Raw genomic sequence first — 12,443 nt, forward strand, 5'->3', positions numbered from 1 at the left:
AGGCTACTGTAAATAAATACCCCACCCAACTTCATAAAAAAAAAAAACAACAAATAGCAAAACAATCAAATAATCTATAATATGGCCGAAAATTCCAGGTTAATGTTTAACCAAACTTTAAATTTCCTTGCGCAGATTGAAATTATTAACATTTTTGTTTAATTTGTTGCCTACCAGCAGTGATTTTTCTTTCTTGCCATTTATCGTTTGGCAGCTATAAATATTTACCCTACATTTAAAAATCATTGTCTTCTTTAATGAAAAGAGTTGTAGCTTGTATCTTTGAGGTCAATTTCCTCACATTTAAGAAATTCCAAAACGTTTTCTTCAAAACGAAATGGTTTCCAAGTTGTAAAACCTACAGAGCCATATTTAATCTATTCTGCTGTCTGAAATTAAATGAAACTAGGATCCGATCTGCATGTGCATAGCCTCTGTCAGGAAAAATGAAACGAAACTTAATATAGATAGGAAGAACACAATTATATGGCCTAGTAAAATAACAGACGTTGTCATCCCTTCCTATTTTGACAGACTAGTGCTATCCTTAGTTGAAAAACCATGACATAAATAATAATAATAATAATAATAATAATAATAATTTTTGTCCTTCTTCTTCTTCTTCTTACTATTATTATTATTATTACTACTACTATTATTATTATTATTATTATTATTATTATTATTATTATTATTATTATTAAAATATGTGAAATATCAGGAGCTGAAGCAATGACGGAGGTATTGGTGACTATATACGTAATAGTTATTATATATAACTATAACCAATTCCCTAAATTTGTTTAAATTTCTATTTTTATAGGGTCTTAAGAACATATTCCAGACAGGAATCTTCAAGGCAGATGGAAAGGCAAATGTGACCATGAAAGTTTCAAAATCAAACAATTTCAATGAACATGGTTGAATAATACCAGGTTATGATTGCGTTGAAATAATTTTAACAATATCTGAATCGTATTATCAAAAATTCTTGCAGTTCACCTAAGATTGCTGCACTCAATGTAATCTTGATTAACGTTCAGCGCATGAAGGTTTTGTGTAATGGTGTGTACATCACAGCTGTTAAAATACTTAGCAATAACTATAGGGAGGGACTGATCATTTTATAGCACTAAACTCGCACGCTTGCAGCTAACTTTCAGTACATTTATTGCGTCCTTACCTAACAGAAAATGGATGAGATACTGTTATGTTTCTGGTTGGAGTCATTCTACAGGATAAACTTTGAAAACATGTTTAAATGTCTCAAATCACTGGAGCCCGAATATCAAAGCGTGCGATTTTCAAATAAATCGTCGTTGCCTATTTATACCAACCATACAGAATATTCTTTTATGTACCTTTCACTTAATTAGAAGTCAGATTTGGGACAGTTCTGGACAACTCATAGTTTTAGTTGTTACTGTAGGAATAAGAGAAACAAAATTCAAAAATGAAAATGAAAATATTATAGACAAGCACTACTTGTATGCACGTTTAACATCTTGTATCTAAGTCGGATTTAGAACTTCACATGGGGATATGATGTCGATGTTTCAGAATCAACTACAGAAATTACTAAAGTGGAAATAAATAAATAAAGCATTTGACAATTATAGATAGTTTTGATGGGAATAATGTTACGTTGTACAAGTGACTAAAGTCAGATGACATACAGAGAGCTTTTAAACTATTTTAAAGAGCAAAATCTAGAAAAGATAAAAGCTGTGATGAATCATGTCCTATAAAATGAAAGAAATGTGATAATACTGTACACTCAAATGTAAATGGATATATAAGCTGAATGGTATAACATAGCCGTAAAGGCAAGCATGCAAAAATATTCTGCGTAAAGTACATCCCGATAATTGGCTGACGTTGCACCAAATCTGATTTATGGTTAAAATAACACTCATTGCATATCAGTAGACATATCCCAAGCTGAAGGGGGGAAAAACGGAGCCAATGGAGGGATGAACGTATTCGGTTATCTGACAACAGTTATATTTAAAACGTCTAGGTTTAAAATAGGCGAAAGCGTTAGAATTGTACAGACAAAGCAGGTTTTGAGAGAAAGCTACATTATGGACTTTACAGGCGTAATGATTACAAGTAGACAATTTGTTTTAGGTTATTAAGTTGTTTAAGTTTGGAAAATCCGAAAAGACATATTAGAAAGGTAATGTAAAATCTTGACGAATACAGTTTGTAGACAACATAACGGAACCATAAAATGTATGTACTCATTATACGGAAAGCATAGGATGAGTCGTTTGAACATCTGGTAACGAGCTGAAACATTCCACTATTAAATTATTAACACATTTATTAGAAGCAGATGAAGCAGAAGACAACTTGAAAAAAAATGGAGTTCTAGAATGTAGTAGATGTTACCAAAAGCAACAAATTAATACATATATTATATGTTAGTTTGTGTTTCTTACAGACAAGGAAAGGAAAGTACAGGAAGAAATATCATCAGCACGAACAATATTGTATGTATGAAAAACGTAAAAACAACTATAACACATTATATCACAAAAGGAATGAAAAGAAGTAACATTTAGGAAAATACGAAGTTGTTTGCAACTACATGAAACAAAAACCTTTGCTTATTAACTTATTAACCATCATATGTTTTGCAATTTTAGTTTTCGTAAAATACTTGAATAAAATCTGTGTTTCTGCTTATATTTCTTGTGGATTGATTCGACGCACAAAGAAAACCCTGACGATATGCGTTTAGTAGTTTTAGTTTAACGGCATATTTCGTCACAGTAGTTGATAGGTTTTAACTGCACGTAAATAACGTGTATGATACATTTTGAAACATTTTGCTATCCAACCTACTTATGGTAATCATGACCATGATGTACACGAACATTAACAATCAGGAAAAAGATAAGAGTGATCTTTCTTTTCTTATGCATTATTTCACTAAGAAACACGCTTGTAAATTATTTAACTTTGTTTTCTCCCACTGTTCCACTTTTGATCATTCAATAAAACTGCTAAACACACAATTGAAAATGTGAATGACACATGCAATTTATGCTCGTATTCTGATCAAGATTAGTTAACAATTAATGGCTCAATAAAACAAGAATTATCTATATATGGCATAGCATACTGCATCCTGAAAATATAAATACTCATACAGAAAGAATCCCATGTTACAGTACGCTCAATTTCCATGCTATTTATGTTTCACTTTGATTCAATTTTGTAGCAAAATAGAGATAGATCATGAGAAAATTTCTCACAAAAGATACCTCTAACCATCGCGACGTTTGTTCCAGAAATAAAAGTGTAATTTGTGGGTGGTGTTACAAATCTATGTTCTTAAAAAAGTAACAGAAAGAGTTAAAAACAACACATTTTATTTGTCTAGAATACAAAGTGAAAATGAAACCACGGACCTTACGGTATTGCGAATTAAATCCACATAATCCTTGAATTATAGACAAAAGTCCTAATAATTTAAAGTCCTGTATAGCATTAAGTAGAAGTCGAAATTAACTGCAAAGCTGACTATGATGATCTGTTTGTGGTAGCTCGTAGAGTGTTCATGTGCCAGCAGTCTTTTCTTTAATCACAATAGTATAGTTCCAGAATTGAAGTCCCTATAAATTCCAGTGAATGCATCCATCCAAGAATGTTATCAGCACTTTTATATTTACAGACAAAATAGTCACTTGAATTCAATAATTTGAAGAATTAGATTCCAGCCTGAAATGAAATACTGGACACAGCATACTTGATTGTGCTTGAACTTAACGCATAAATTAATTTTCCCTTCATTGACAAGATTAAATAGTCTTCTACGTGCCCACATGTCACAATTAGCATTTTCTATAAATTACAAAACTATTACCTAATGGAAAATAACTTTCTAGAATGATCCTGATGTTTAAAAGATAAAACTGGTTGTTATCGTTATAAACCTATTACTAAAATTAAAATATTGAACCTTGACTATGTCAGTTATACCAGGTGATTTCCAAAAATCTTGACCTAGACTGAAATAAACATATTTACTTCTATTAATAATGATCCTGATATTAAGCCAATACAAACAGAAAACAGTTTAGCTATGTATTATTTATTTACAGAATAATATATAAAAAATCAATGCAGGTCAAGTAGAAATGAATTCAATTTTGGACAAGGTCAAGTCCAACATACAATGCTACATTAAAATAGTATGTAATGAAAATAATTAAATGAAACTAACAAACATTGTAAATTAAATATACATAATAATGGATGAAAAAGAGCAAAGGAGACTGAAACATTAAATGTTTTGAAACTAACGTATTAAGAATAGCAAAAGGCACATCTACAAAAGTAGTGCGAGAAAGGAGGTTTCAGAATTTTAGTATTCAAAATGAAAAGACTGAAGAAATCCGTGATGTGTTTACCGCGAAGCCTGTGATAACTGTGCTCACACCTAAAATATTCCGAATTATAATAACTACAGACGTATATTATAATTTATTACATATCCATTTAATTGTACATGAGTGATCTGGCGCTCGATACACATGTTTAATATGTGACACACCTAACATTTTTATATTGAATAACCAGCCTGGAACTACTTTTGCAACTTGTAGTATTCATGAGCTATATAAACAATCAAAGCTAGGATAGAAATCTCCCCAACTTCGAGGAACATTATAATCCACGTTTAATTAGACACTTTAATTGTTCCTACCAACTTCAATTATGAAACCAGATAGTTTTGTACGATGGATACGATACTCTTAATAGTTACAAAGCAGCTATAAACAGATAATTAGGGAACAGTAGCTACAACTACAAAATGACAGCCATTACTCATCCCATACCGGCTCTGTCATCGCCCGGTTCAACAAGGGTCGCGCCTTCTGCCGTGCACCAGGGCGGAGGTGGAAAGTATGCGACTGGTGCTCAGAATAGCAGGATTCGTGTCAGGAACAACATCCACATTGGCACATGGAATATGAGAACACTACGAGCAACAGGAAAGAGCTCACATATGAAATGAACGGATACCGCTGAAACGTCCTAGGACAATTTCTTTGGAAGGCCACAAATTGTACTTCAATGACAAAGAAGACAAACATGAACAGGGAGTTGGGCTCCTTGTCCACAAGGATAGCGTGAGTACTGTCATGGGATGTCGGCCAATCTGCAGCCGGCTCATCATCATCCGCCTCAAGGCAACTTCATTCAACGTCATCATACAGGCATACGCCCCAACATCAGACAAAGATGACGTGGATGTGGAAGATTTATATGACCAGTTACAATAAGTTGTGGATACAACACCAAAGAAAGACATTCTGATTGTGCAAGGTGATTGGAATGCAGAGATTGGCGAGGATGCTTGCATGAACTGGAAAGGAACATGTGGGCGCTGCAGAAATGCAAAACGAACGAGAGAGGGCTGAGGCTCCTGAAATTCGCTAGTTACAATGACCATATGCTGGCAAACACCTTCGGCCAACACAAAGTATCCAGAAGATGGTCATGGCACATTCCAATCGGAGACCATTACAGTCAGATTGACTACATCATGGTGAAGAGCCACGAACAGTCAAGTGTAAACATGGCCAAGACTCGAAGATTTCCGGAGTGGTCATAGGAAGTGACCAAGATCTGGTGATGACGACATTCAGGCTACATCTAAAGAAGGTCAAGAAAGAGAGCCACACAATAATAAAGTTTGATCTGGAGAAACCGAAGGGTCCCGAAGTAGCAGAAGCCTTCCGGGAAATGATTGGTAGGAAATTTGTACCGCTCACTATGCTCGACGCAGACAATAACGACATGAACACGCTGATCACCACCTTCAATACAACAACGAGCGAAACAGCCAGGGGGATCTTTGGTAGACATCGCCCAGTCAAGGAACCCTGGGTTACAGCTGAGGTCCTGAACCTGTGTGACAAGAGGAGTGAGCTGAAGACGAAAAAGAACGATACAGAAGGGGCAGAGCAGTCCAAGGCAGTCAACCGGGAAGTCAGGAAAGGCATGAAAAAACAAAAGAGAACTCGATAGAAGAACAGTCCAAAGACACTGAATCAAACTTGAAAAGGAACGACAGCAAGAAAGCATACCAACTAGTCCAAGATCTAACTAGCACAAAACAACAGCGAGTTACCTCCTTACAGGACAAAGTTGGAAACTGCCTCACAGAAGAAAAGACATTCTGAAAAGAAGGACAGAGTACTGCGCAGAAATTTGCAAACACTGAGCCACACAAGATCCAGAGGTACTGAACGTCCCTCCAGCAACAAACAAGGACAACCACCCTATCCTACGTGAAGAAATAGAAGCCGCAGTTAGATCGCTGAAAAAGAGGAAGTCAGCAGGAGTGGACAACGTCGCAGCAGAACTGGTTCAAGCTTGGGTAGAATCAATGATTATCGCCCTAACAAACATCTGCAACAAGATCTGGCAAAGAGGAGCATAGCCATCTCCGTGGACCCAATCACTGATCATCACCCTAACCAAGAAATGAACTTGGTACAGAGTCGAAACCACCGTAAAATCAGTCTTATAATTAATCCAGGCGAAGTCAGGTTGAGGATACTGCTGAACAGACTAAAGCCACAGGCTGAAATGATCATTGCCGCTGAGCAGGCAGGTTCCAGAGAAGGGCGCAGACCAATAGAGCAGATCTTCGACCTCACGATATTGTGTGATAAACACCTCCAACACCAGCAAGATCTGTACCACGTCTTCGTGGATTTCAAGAAGGCATTTGACAGGTATGGCATACAGCCTTGTTGATGACCACGAGACTCTACAACATCAATGCCAACCTCATCACGGGAATAGAGCACCTCTATGACAATGCCACCAGTGCAGTATAGTTCAACCGCAGCATATGGGACTGGTTCAGAATGACAGTCGGAGTCAGATAAAGCTGTCTGCTCTCTCTCTCTCACTCTATTCAACATCTTTCTGGAGAGCATCATGTCTGACACGCTTGAAAAGCATGAAGGGACATTCAACATCGGAGTCAGAACAGTAACCAACTTACTTTTTGCTGATGACATTGATGAACTAGCAGAAAATGAGCAAGAATTATCTAGCTTAGTAGAGAGCCTCAACAAAACCTATGCAGCCTACGGCATGGACATAATTGCAGAGAACACCAAAATGATGACCAACAACACCAAGGGCATCAGCAGTGACATCTGGGTCCAAGGTACGAAGCTAGACACAGTCCACAACTTCAAGCATTTGGGGGCAATTGCTGAAGATGAAGGATTGAAGCCTGAAGTACGCTACACAGGATTGCACAGACAACAGTAGCGCTGACAAAACTGAAGCCAATCTGGAAGGACAAGAGCATCTCACTCATTTCAAAGGTCAGACTGATGCACTCAATGGTGATCTCCATATTTCTCTACGCCTGTCAATCATGGACCATAACAACTGACTTAGAGAAAAGGATATGAGTCACAGAGATGAGATGTTTCCGAAAGATCATCGGCGTCACATACAAAGACCGTGTCAACAATGAAGAAATACGGCAAAGGATCAGAAACGCCATCTTATTTTACGTGCTTAGGCTCTAATAAACAGTAACAAAGAAAAGTGAAAACAACAAGCTTTGTCAAATAAAAATTTAATACTGTATTTCCCTGGGAAAAAAATGTAAAAAATGAAAAAATAAGAATTTACAGTTTTAAGCATCAAATCAAAAAATAATCCAAGAATAATACACGAATTAAATTGTAGAAGTCCTAGTAATGAAATGTTCTAGCGAATTCAAGTTCTAGTCCCGACGAAAAATCCAAAATGGAAGGCGATGGCGATGACTGGTAGGCCTGGCGGCAGGAAAATGTGACTGGGTGGGACATCGTGCTACATGTCTGCGGCATGATGTCCCAGTGCTGGACATCACTATAAACTGCCACGCTGCAGACATAGTAGCAGTATGACTGTTAAAGCTACGTTAAAAATTCAAATCACTCTCTCTCTCTCTCTCTCTCTCTCTCTCTCTCTCTCTCTCTCTCTATATATATATATATATATATACACACACATCAAAGTATAGATATTGAAGCTCAAAATGTTTGCGGAGTACAGTCAGATGGACATATCGATAACCATTTACCCCCTCATACAAAAAAAAAAATAAAAAAATATCGGGAATATTCATATTATAAGGTGTTAGGCAGACTGTTATTTCATTTATATTATTGTGCGTCCTGTCGTGGTAGTTTTTCTCTTCTGTTTCATAAGCTTATATGTTGTTTTCCGTATTATGTCGTCATTTTGTTGACAAACAATTGTCATTTTCAAATCTTGGCGAATAGTCGATAAAAAGGAGCCTGGTAACTAAGCTATTGCTGATTTGTGACCGACATAAAAACTGTTTTAACACTGATAAAAGAAAACATTCCATTATCGTTTTAATTTATACTTTATATTTATTGATATCGCATTAGACCGAGGACACATTATTTCCTGTAAACCCGATTCACGCTCACAAAATACTATGACACGGCAATACCTTCGAAAGGTAACTTTAAAAAAGAAATCAGCACTGAAACTATCAGACACATAATAAGCTAATAATTAAATTTTCTCTTTACGTTCTTTTTTGTAGCTATCCAAGGGATGACAGCATAAAACTAATCCGATATGTTACTTAGCTAAACACCCCAAAGCACGTTCTCGCCTTAAAAATATAAATTGTCCCAAATATAGCATATATAAAGCACTTGATAGCAAATAAATGTAATGAAACAAACAGAGAAGTCTTTTAAAATGTTTTCAGACTGAGATAAACTAAAAAGCCAGACAATAGCCAGGTGTCTATGTCAGGTTGTTAAGGCAGGATAGGCCTGTTACGTATTCCATGTGTCTACGTCAGATTGTTAAGGCAGGAAATGCCTGTTACTTATTCCATGTGTCTACGTCAGATTGTTAAGGCAGGATAGGCCTGTTACGTTTTCAATGTGTCTATGTCAGATTGTTAAGGCAGGATTACGTATTCCATGTGTATGAGCCAAATGTTTAAGGCCGGATATTTCCACATGGACTCCCAAAACTGGTATAAATAATACGGCCTGATCAGTTTGTGTCTCATCCGATATTCGGCGTGTTTACTACAGACTGGTAGAAATGATAAAACCGATTATGCCTGGTCATAATACCACAGATTTACATGCCCTTTCGGATGATTACCCCTTAGATACAACAGTCTTACTTATCTGTCAATGTCAGGTTTACGTTTATCTCGACTTTCATCACAGTAATACACATAAACATGACACCAGTCATTCGTAATGAGGGTATTTGTAATGCATTTTTCTCTTATCTTGTTTTCATAAATACCTGCTTTTTTTACTTCTTATTTTGTGACTGATTCTGAAAGGGCCATGAAATGCACACATTGCTGTTCCTCACCTAGAATGAGCATGATTAATATTCACCGACAGATAACAGCGCTGTAGATATTGACAACATTGCGCCAAGATAAACTAGTCTAGGTCATGTGTTGTATCAGATGTAGAAGCATATATATCCATTTGCACCTGGATTAAATCAATCAGTGATACTCGATAAGCTCTGCAATTAAAGTTAATTGCGAAAGATTTGCTGAAGAAACGATTCATGTAACAAAGGAAGTATGTTCTGTACGATGTTCCTGGAACATTAAGCACTTTAAGCTATACACAAGGTAAACGGATTTTGCCTTTATATTATTTACTTGAATATTACAGTTGTAACATACTATAGGTGCTATTAAAATTGATCAAGTCATTAAAAGAGTGGATAATGGAAATATGCATTAAAAGCGGCGACGTTTTATTTCAAGAAGAAAAATACACAATAATGACGCTAATAGATTATGGAAGCTTTGGAGATGTGTACAAGGTCCAGTCACAGTCCGATCTGAAGAGTTATGCCATGAAAAAGATCGTTTTTCGGGGTTACGAGAAGGATGACCCGTACATTATGAGTGAGATCTGGTGTCTAACACATCTCAGACACAAAAATCTCATACAACTGAAAGACATTACTGTGTGTGACAAAAGGGTTGACATCATCATGGAGTATGCTGAAAAGGAAAATCTAGAAAAGTTGTGCCGGGAGGTGGGGCCGTTGTCCTTGACCTACATTCTGGATATCTTCTCCCAGATCATAGAGGGTGTGGCCTACTGTCATTTCCGAGGTGTTGCACATCGGGACCTGACGCCTGGGAATATTCTAATAACAGGAGAGAACATTGTAAAGATTGCGGATTTCGAACTGGCTTTTAGGTGTTGTTCCGAGGACGGTTCTAAGGAAATTCCATGTACAGATTTTTTGGGAAATACATCCTATTTGGCACCGGAAGTGCTGTCACATATACCATTCCTGGCCAGGTCGGCCGACATCTGGAGTCTGGGAATTCTGTTGTGTTTTATCGTGTACCAGGATGTACCATATAAGGGCCAAGAGCCCCAAGTACTCAAGGCCCAAATGGAGGAAACTTGGAGAGGGTTTGTAAAAGGGAGAACCGACCGTTTAGAACAGTTCAATATGGTACAAAAAGTGCTAGAGAAATGTCTGGTAACTGATCCGATTTCAAGGGCAACAATCCGAGAACTCTTTCAAAACGCGACGCATTCCAATTAGGCAAATTCATCACATCCAATTGATTTAGATGGTCATTACTGTGATATTGTTTATGGAATTAGTCATACTTGATTAAAACGATACAATAATTTATGATTGTAATCTTATAACATCAAAAGAAGGAACTGTTATTTCCACACCACCCAAAACTGTAGCCATGTTAATTTTAACCCATCTTAAACCTTTATATGCTCTATTGTATGTTTATAACCTTTGCAAGTTTCGTTCTCCGTAACGCAATTATTTTCAATTTTCATTTATCTTTTGGAACAAGAAATTAATACCATTGCCAAGTACGAGTAAAGTCATTTTCTCGTTCACTAATATGTATGGAATAGGAAGCTGTCTTTCAACATATCTATCTTAATTTTATCTGACAAGAGTGAAAATGTTAAAAGTTAGTCACTTGTAAATTATGATGAAGAAACAGGAATACTCAGTTTCATCGCGTCATCAAAATTAAAGGAACATATTGAAGCCTTCTTGATGATAACCTATAAGCAACTGTCTGTGTTTAAATTAGTTCTGCGTGACGGTTCATTCTGATTATGTTTGTTGTTTGATCTGCCATTTACATTAACGTTTTGCAAAAATTAAATCAATTTTTTCATGTAAACCTGGGCTGAAATTATCATGATCCAAAGATAATAACAATTTGCTCCAGGCTGTAAACCATTACAATGTTGCTAATCTATGGTATTAAACTTGTAACAGAAAGAAGAAAAACTAAAAATTTTTTGTGATTCAACAATTTAATTCCCTCGAAAAGAAAGTGAAAATTTAAAAGTCCTTACAGTATTGTGAATTGCATTCCAAAAAGTCATACATGATCTATCACAAGTCCAAAAGTCAATGAATGCTTTGAAATAAATTACAATAGTCCTGAATGTCCTGATGTGCCATAATGATGTAATCCAGAATGTCTTTGAACGAATTTACAATCACAAATAGTGTTAATCAGTCAATGACTTAACTAATTCCGTCAGAATAACAGTGCACAACACTACAGACGCTGTAACTTCGTTTGTGACCATAGAGACTTAACAATAAAAAGTGCAAATTTAAAACAATCTTTTAGTATTGTGAATGAAATCACATATTATCTTAAATGTTCAACCACAAGTCTAAAAATGTAAAATATTTCGAATGAATCACAGTGGTCTTGAATGTCTTGAGATATCAGAGTGATCTAATCCAGATTGTCGGAATGAATCCACACAAATCGCAAAATATGTTAATCCGGTCAATGAATATTTAATTCCAGTGAATGATTTAAATACTTCCTGTATAATTATATCTAAACGCAACTACAAGTTATGATCATATATTCTGAAAGACTGACATAAAACAGGAATGAAAGTTTCGTTTACAAAACCCATATTTACAATCTAATTATCACCTTATCTATGACTGAAAAATGTAATGGAAGCTGACCATTTTTTTATGAAAAATTCCACCAAACTCAAATTATAACAAACCGCTTGCATGCTGCATATAATAATGAGAAGGAAAAGAAAACCAGGTAGGCAAATCATGGTAATAGTCAAGGAGGTAGAACATCTACCCTCAATCACGGACAAAGGCCAGGCACAATATAAATTAAAGTTCTCCTCATAAAGAAAAAGGAAGATTTATACAACAAAGCTTTATATATTAGTAAAATATACATATAATGCTGTAACAATGAACACTTCATAACAGGATGACATATGAATAACACAGAATATGCGCAACATAAACCAAGAAAGTGAAAGTGTTTCTGAAATACCACTATATTTCCCTTGATGTACCTATTGTCAATGCTGCATTCCTGC

General features: G+C 35.9%; 2 protein-coding genes across 2 annotated transcripts; both read left to right on the forward strand.

Annotated features, from left to right (window-relative positions):
* Window positions 1–6,966: 6,966 nt before the first annotated feature.
* Window positions 6,967–7,308, forward strand: LOC149806294 (uncharacterized). The gene has a single exon (XM_089935600.1). The coding sequence runs from the start codon at window positions 6,967–6,969 to the stop codon at window positions 7,306–7,308; it is 342 nt and encodes a 113-aa protein (XP_089791726.1).
* Window positions 7,309–9,347: 2,039 nt separating this feature from the next.
* On the forward strand, window positions 9,348–11,362 carry LOC149806295 (uncharacterized). The gene has a single exon (XM_089951238.1). The coding sequence runs from the start codon at window positions 9,787–9,789 to the stop codon at window positions 10,627–10,629; it is 843 nt and encodes a 280-aa protein (XP_089807364.1). The 5' UTR covers window positions 9,348–9,786; the 3' UTR covers window positions 10,630–11,362.
* The last annotated feature ends 1,081 nt before the right edge of the window (window positions 11,363–12,443 follow it).

The sequence above is a fragment of the Sinohyriopsis cumingii genome, chromosome 2 (genome assembly GCF_028554795.1).
Source record: "Sinohyriopsis cumingii isolate HCF-2022 chromosome 2, ASM2855479v2, whole genome shotgun sequence".
NCBI lineage: Eukaryota > Metazoa > Mollusca > Bivalvia > Unionida > Unionidae > Sinohyriopsis > Sinohyriopsis cumingii.

What these genes read in the sequence shown, in the direction of transcription:
- LOC149806294 (XM_089935600.1), top strand. Translation starts at nt 6,967, where the DNA reads ATGTCTGACACGCTTGAAAAGCATGAAGGGACATTCAACATCGGAGTC.
- LOC149806295 (XM_089951238.1), top strand. Translation starts at nt 9,787, where the DNA reads ATGGAAATATGCATTAAAAGCGGCGACGTTTTATTTCAAGAAGAAAAA.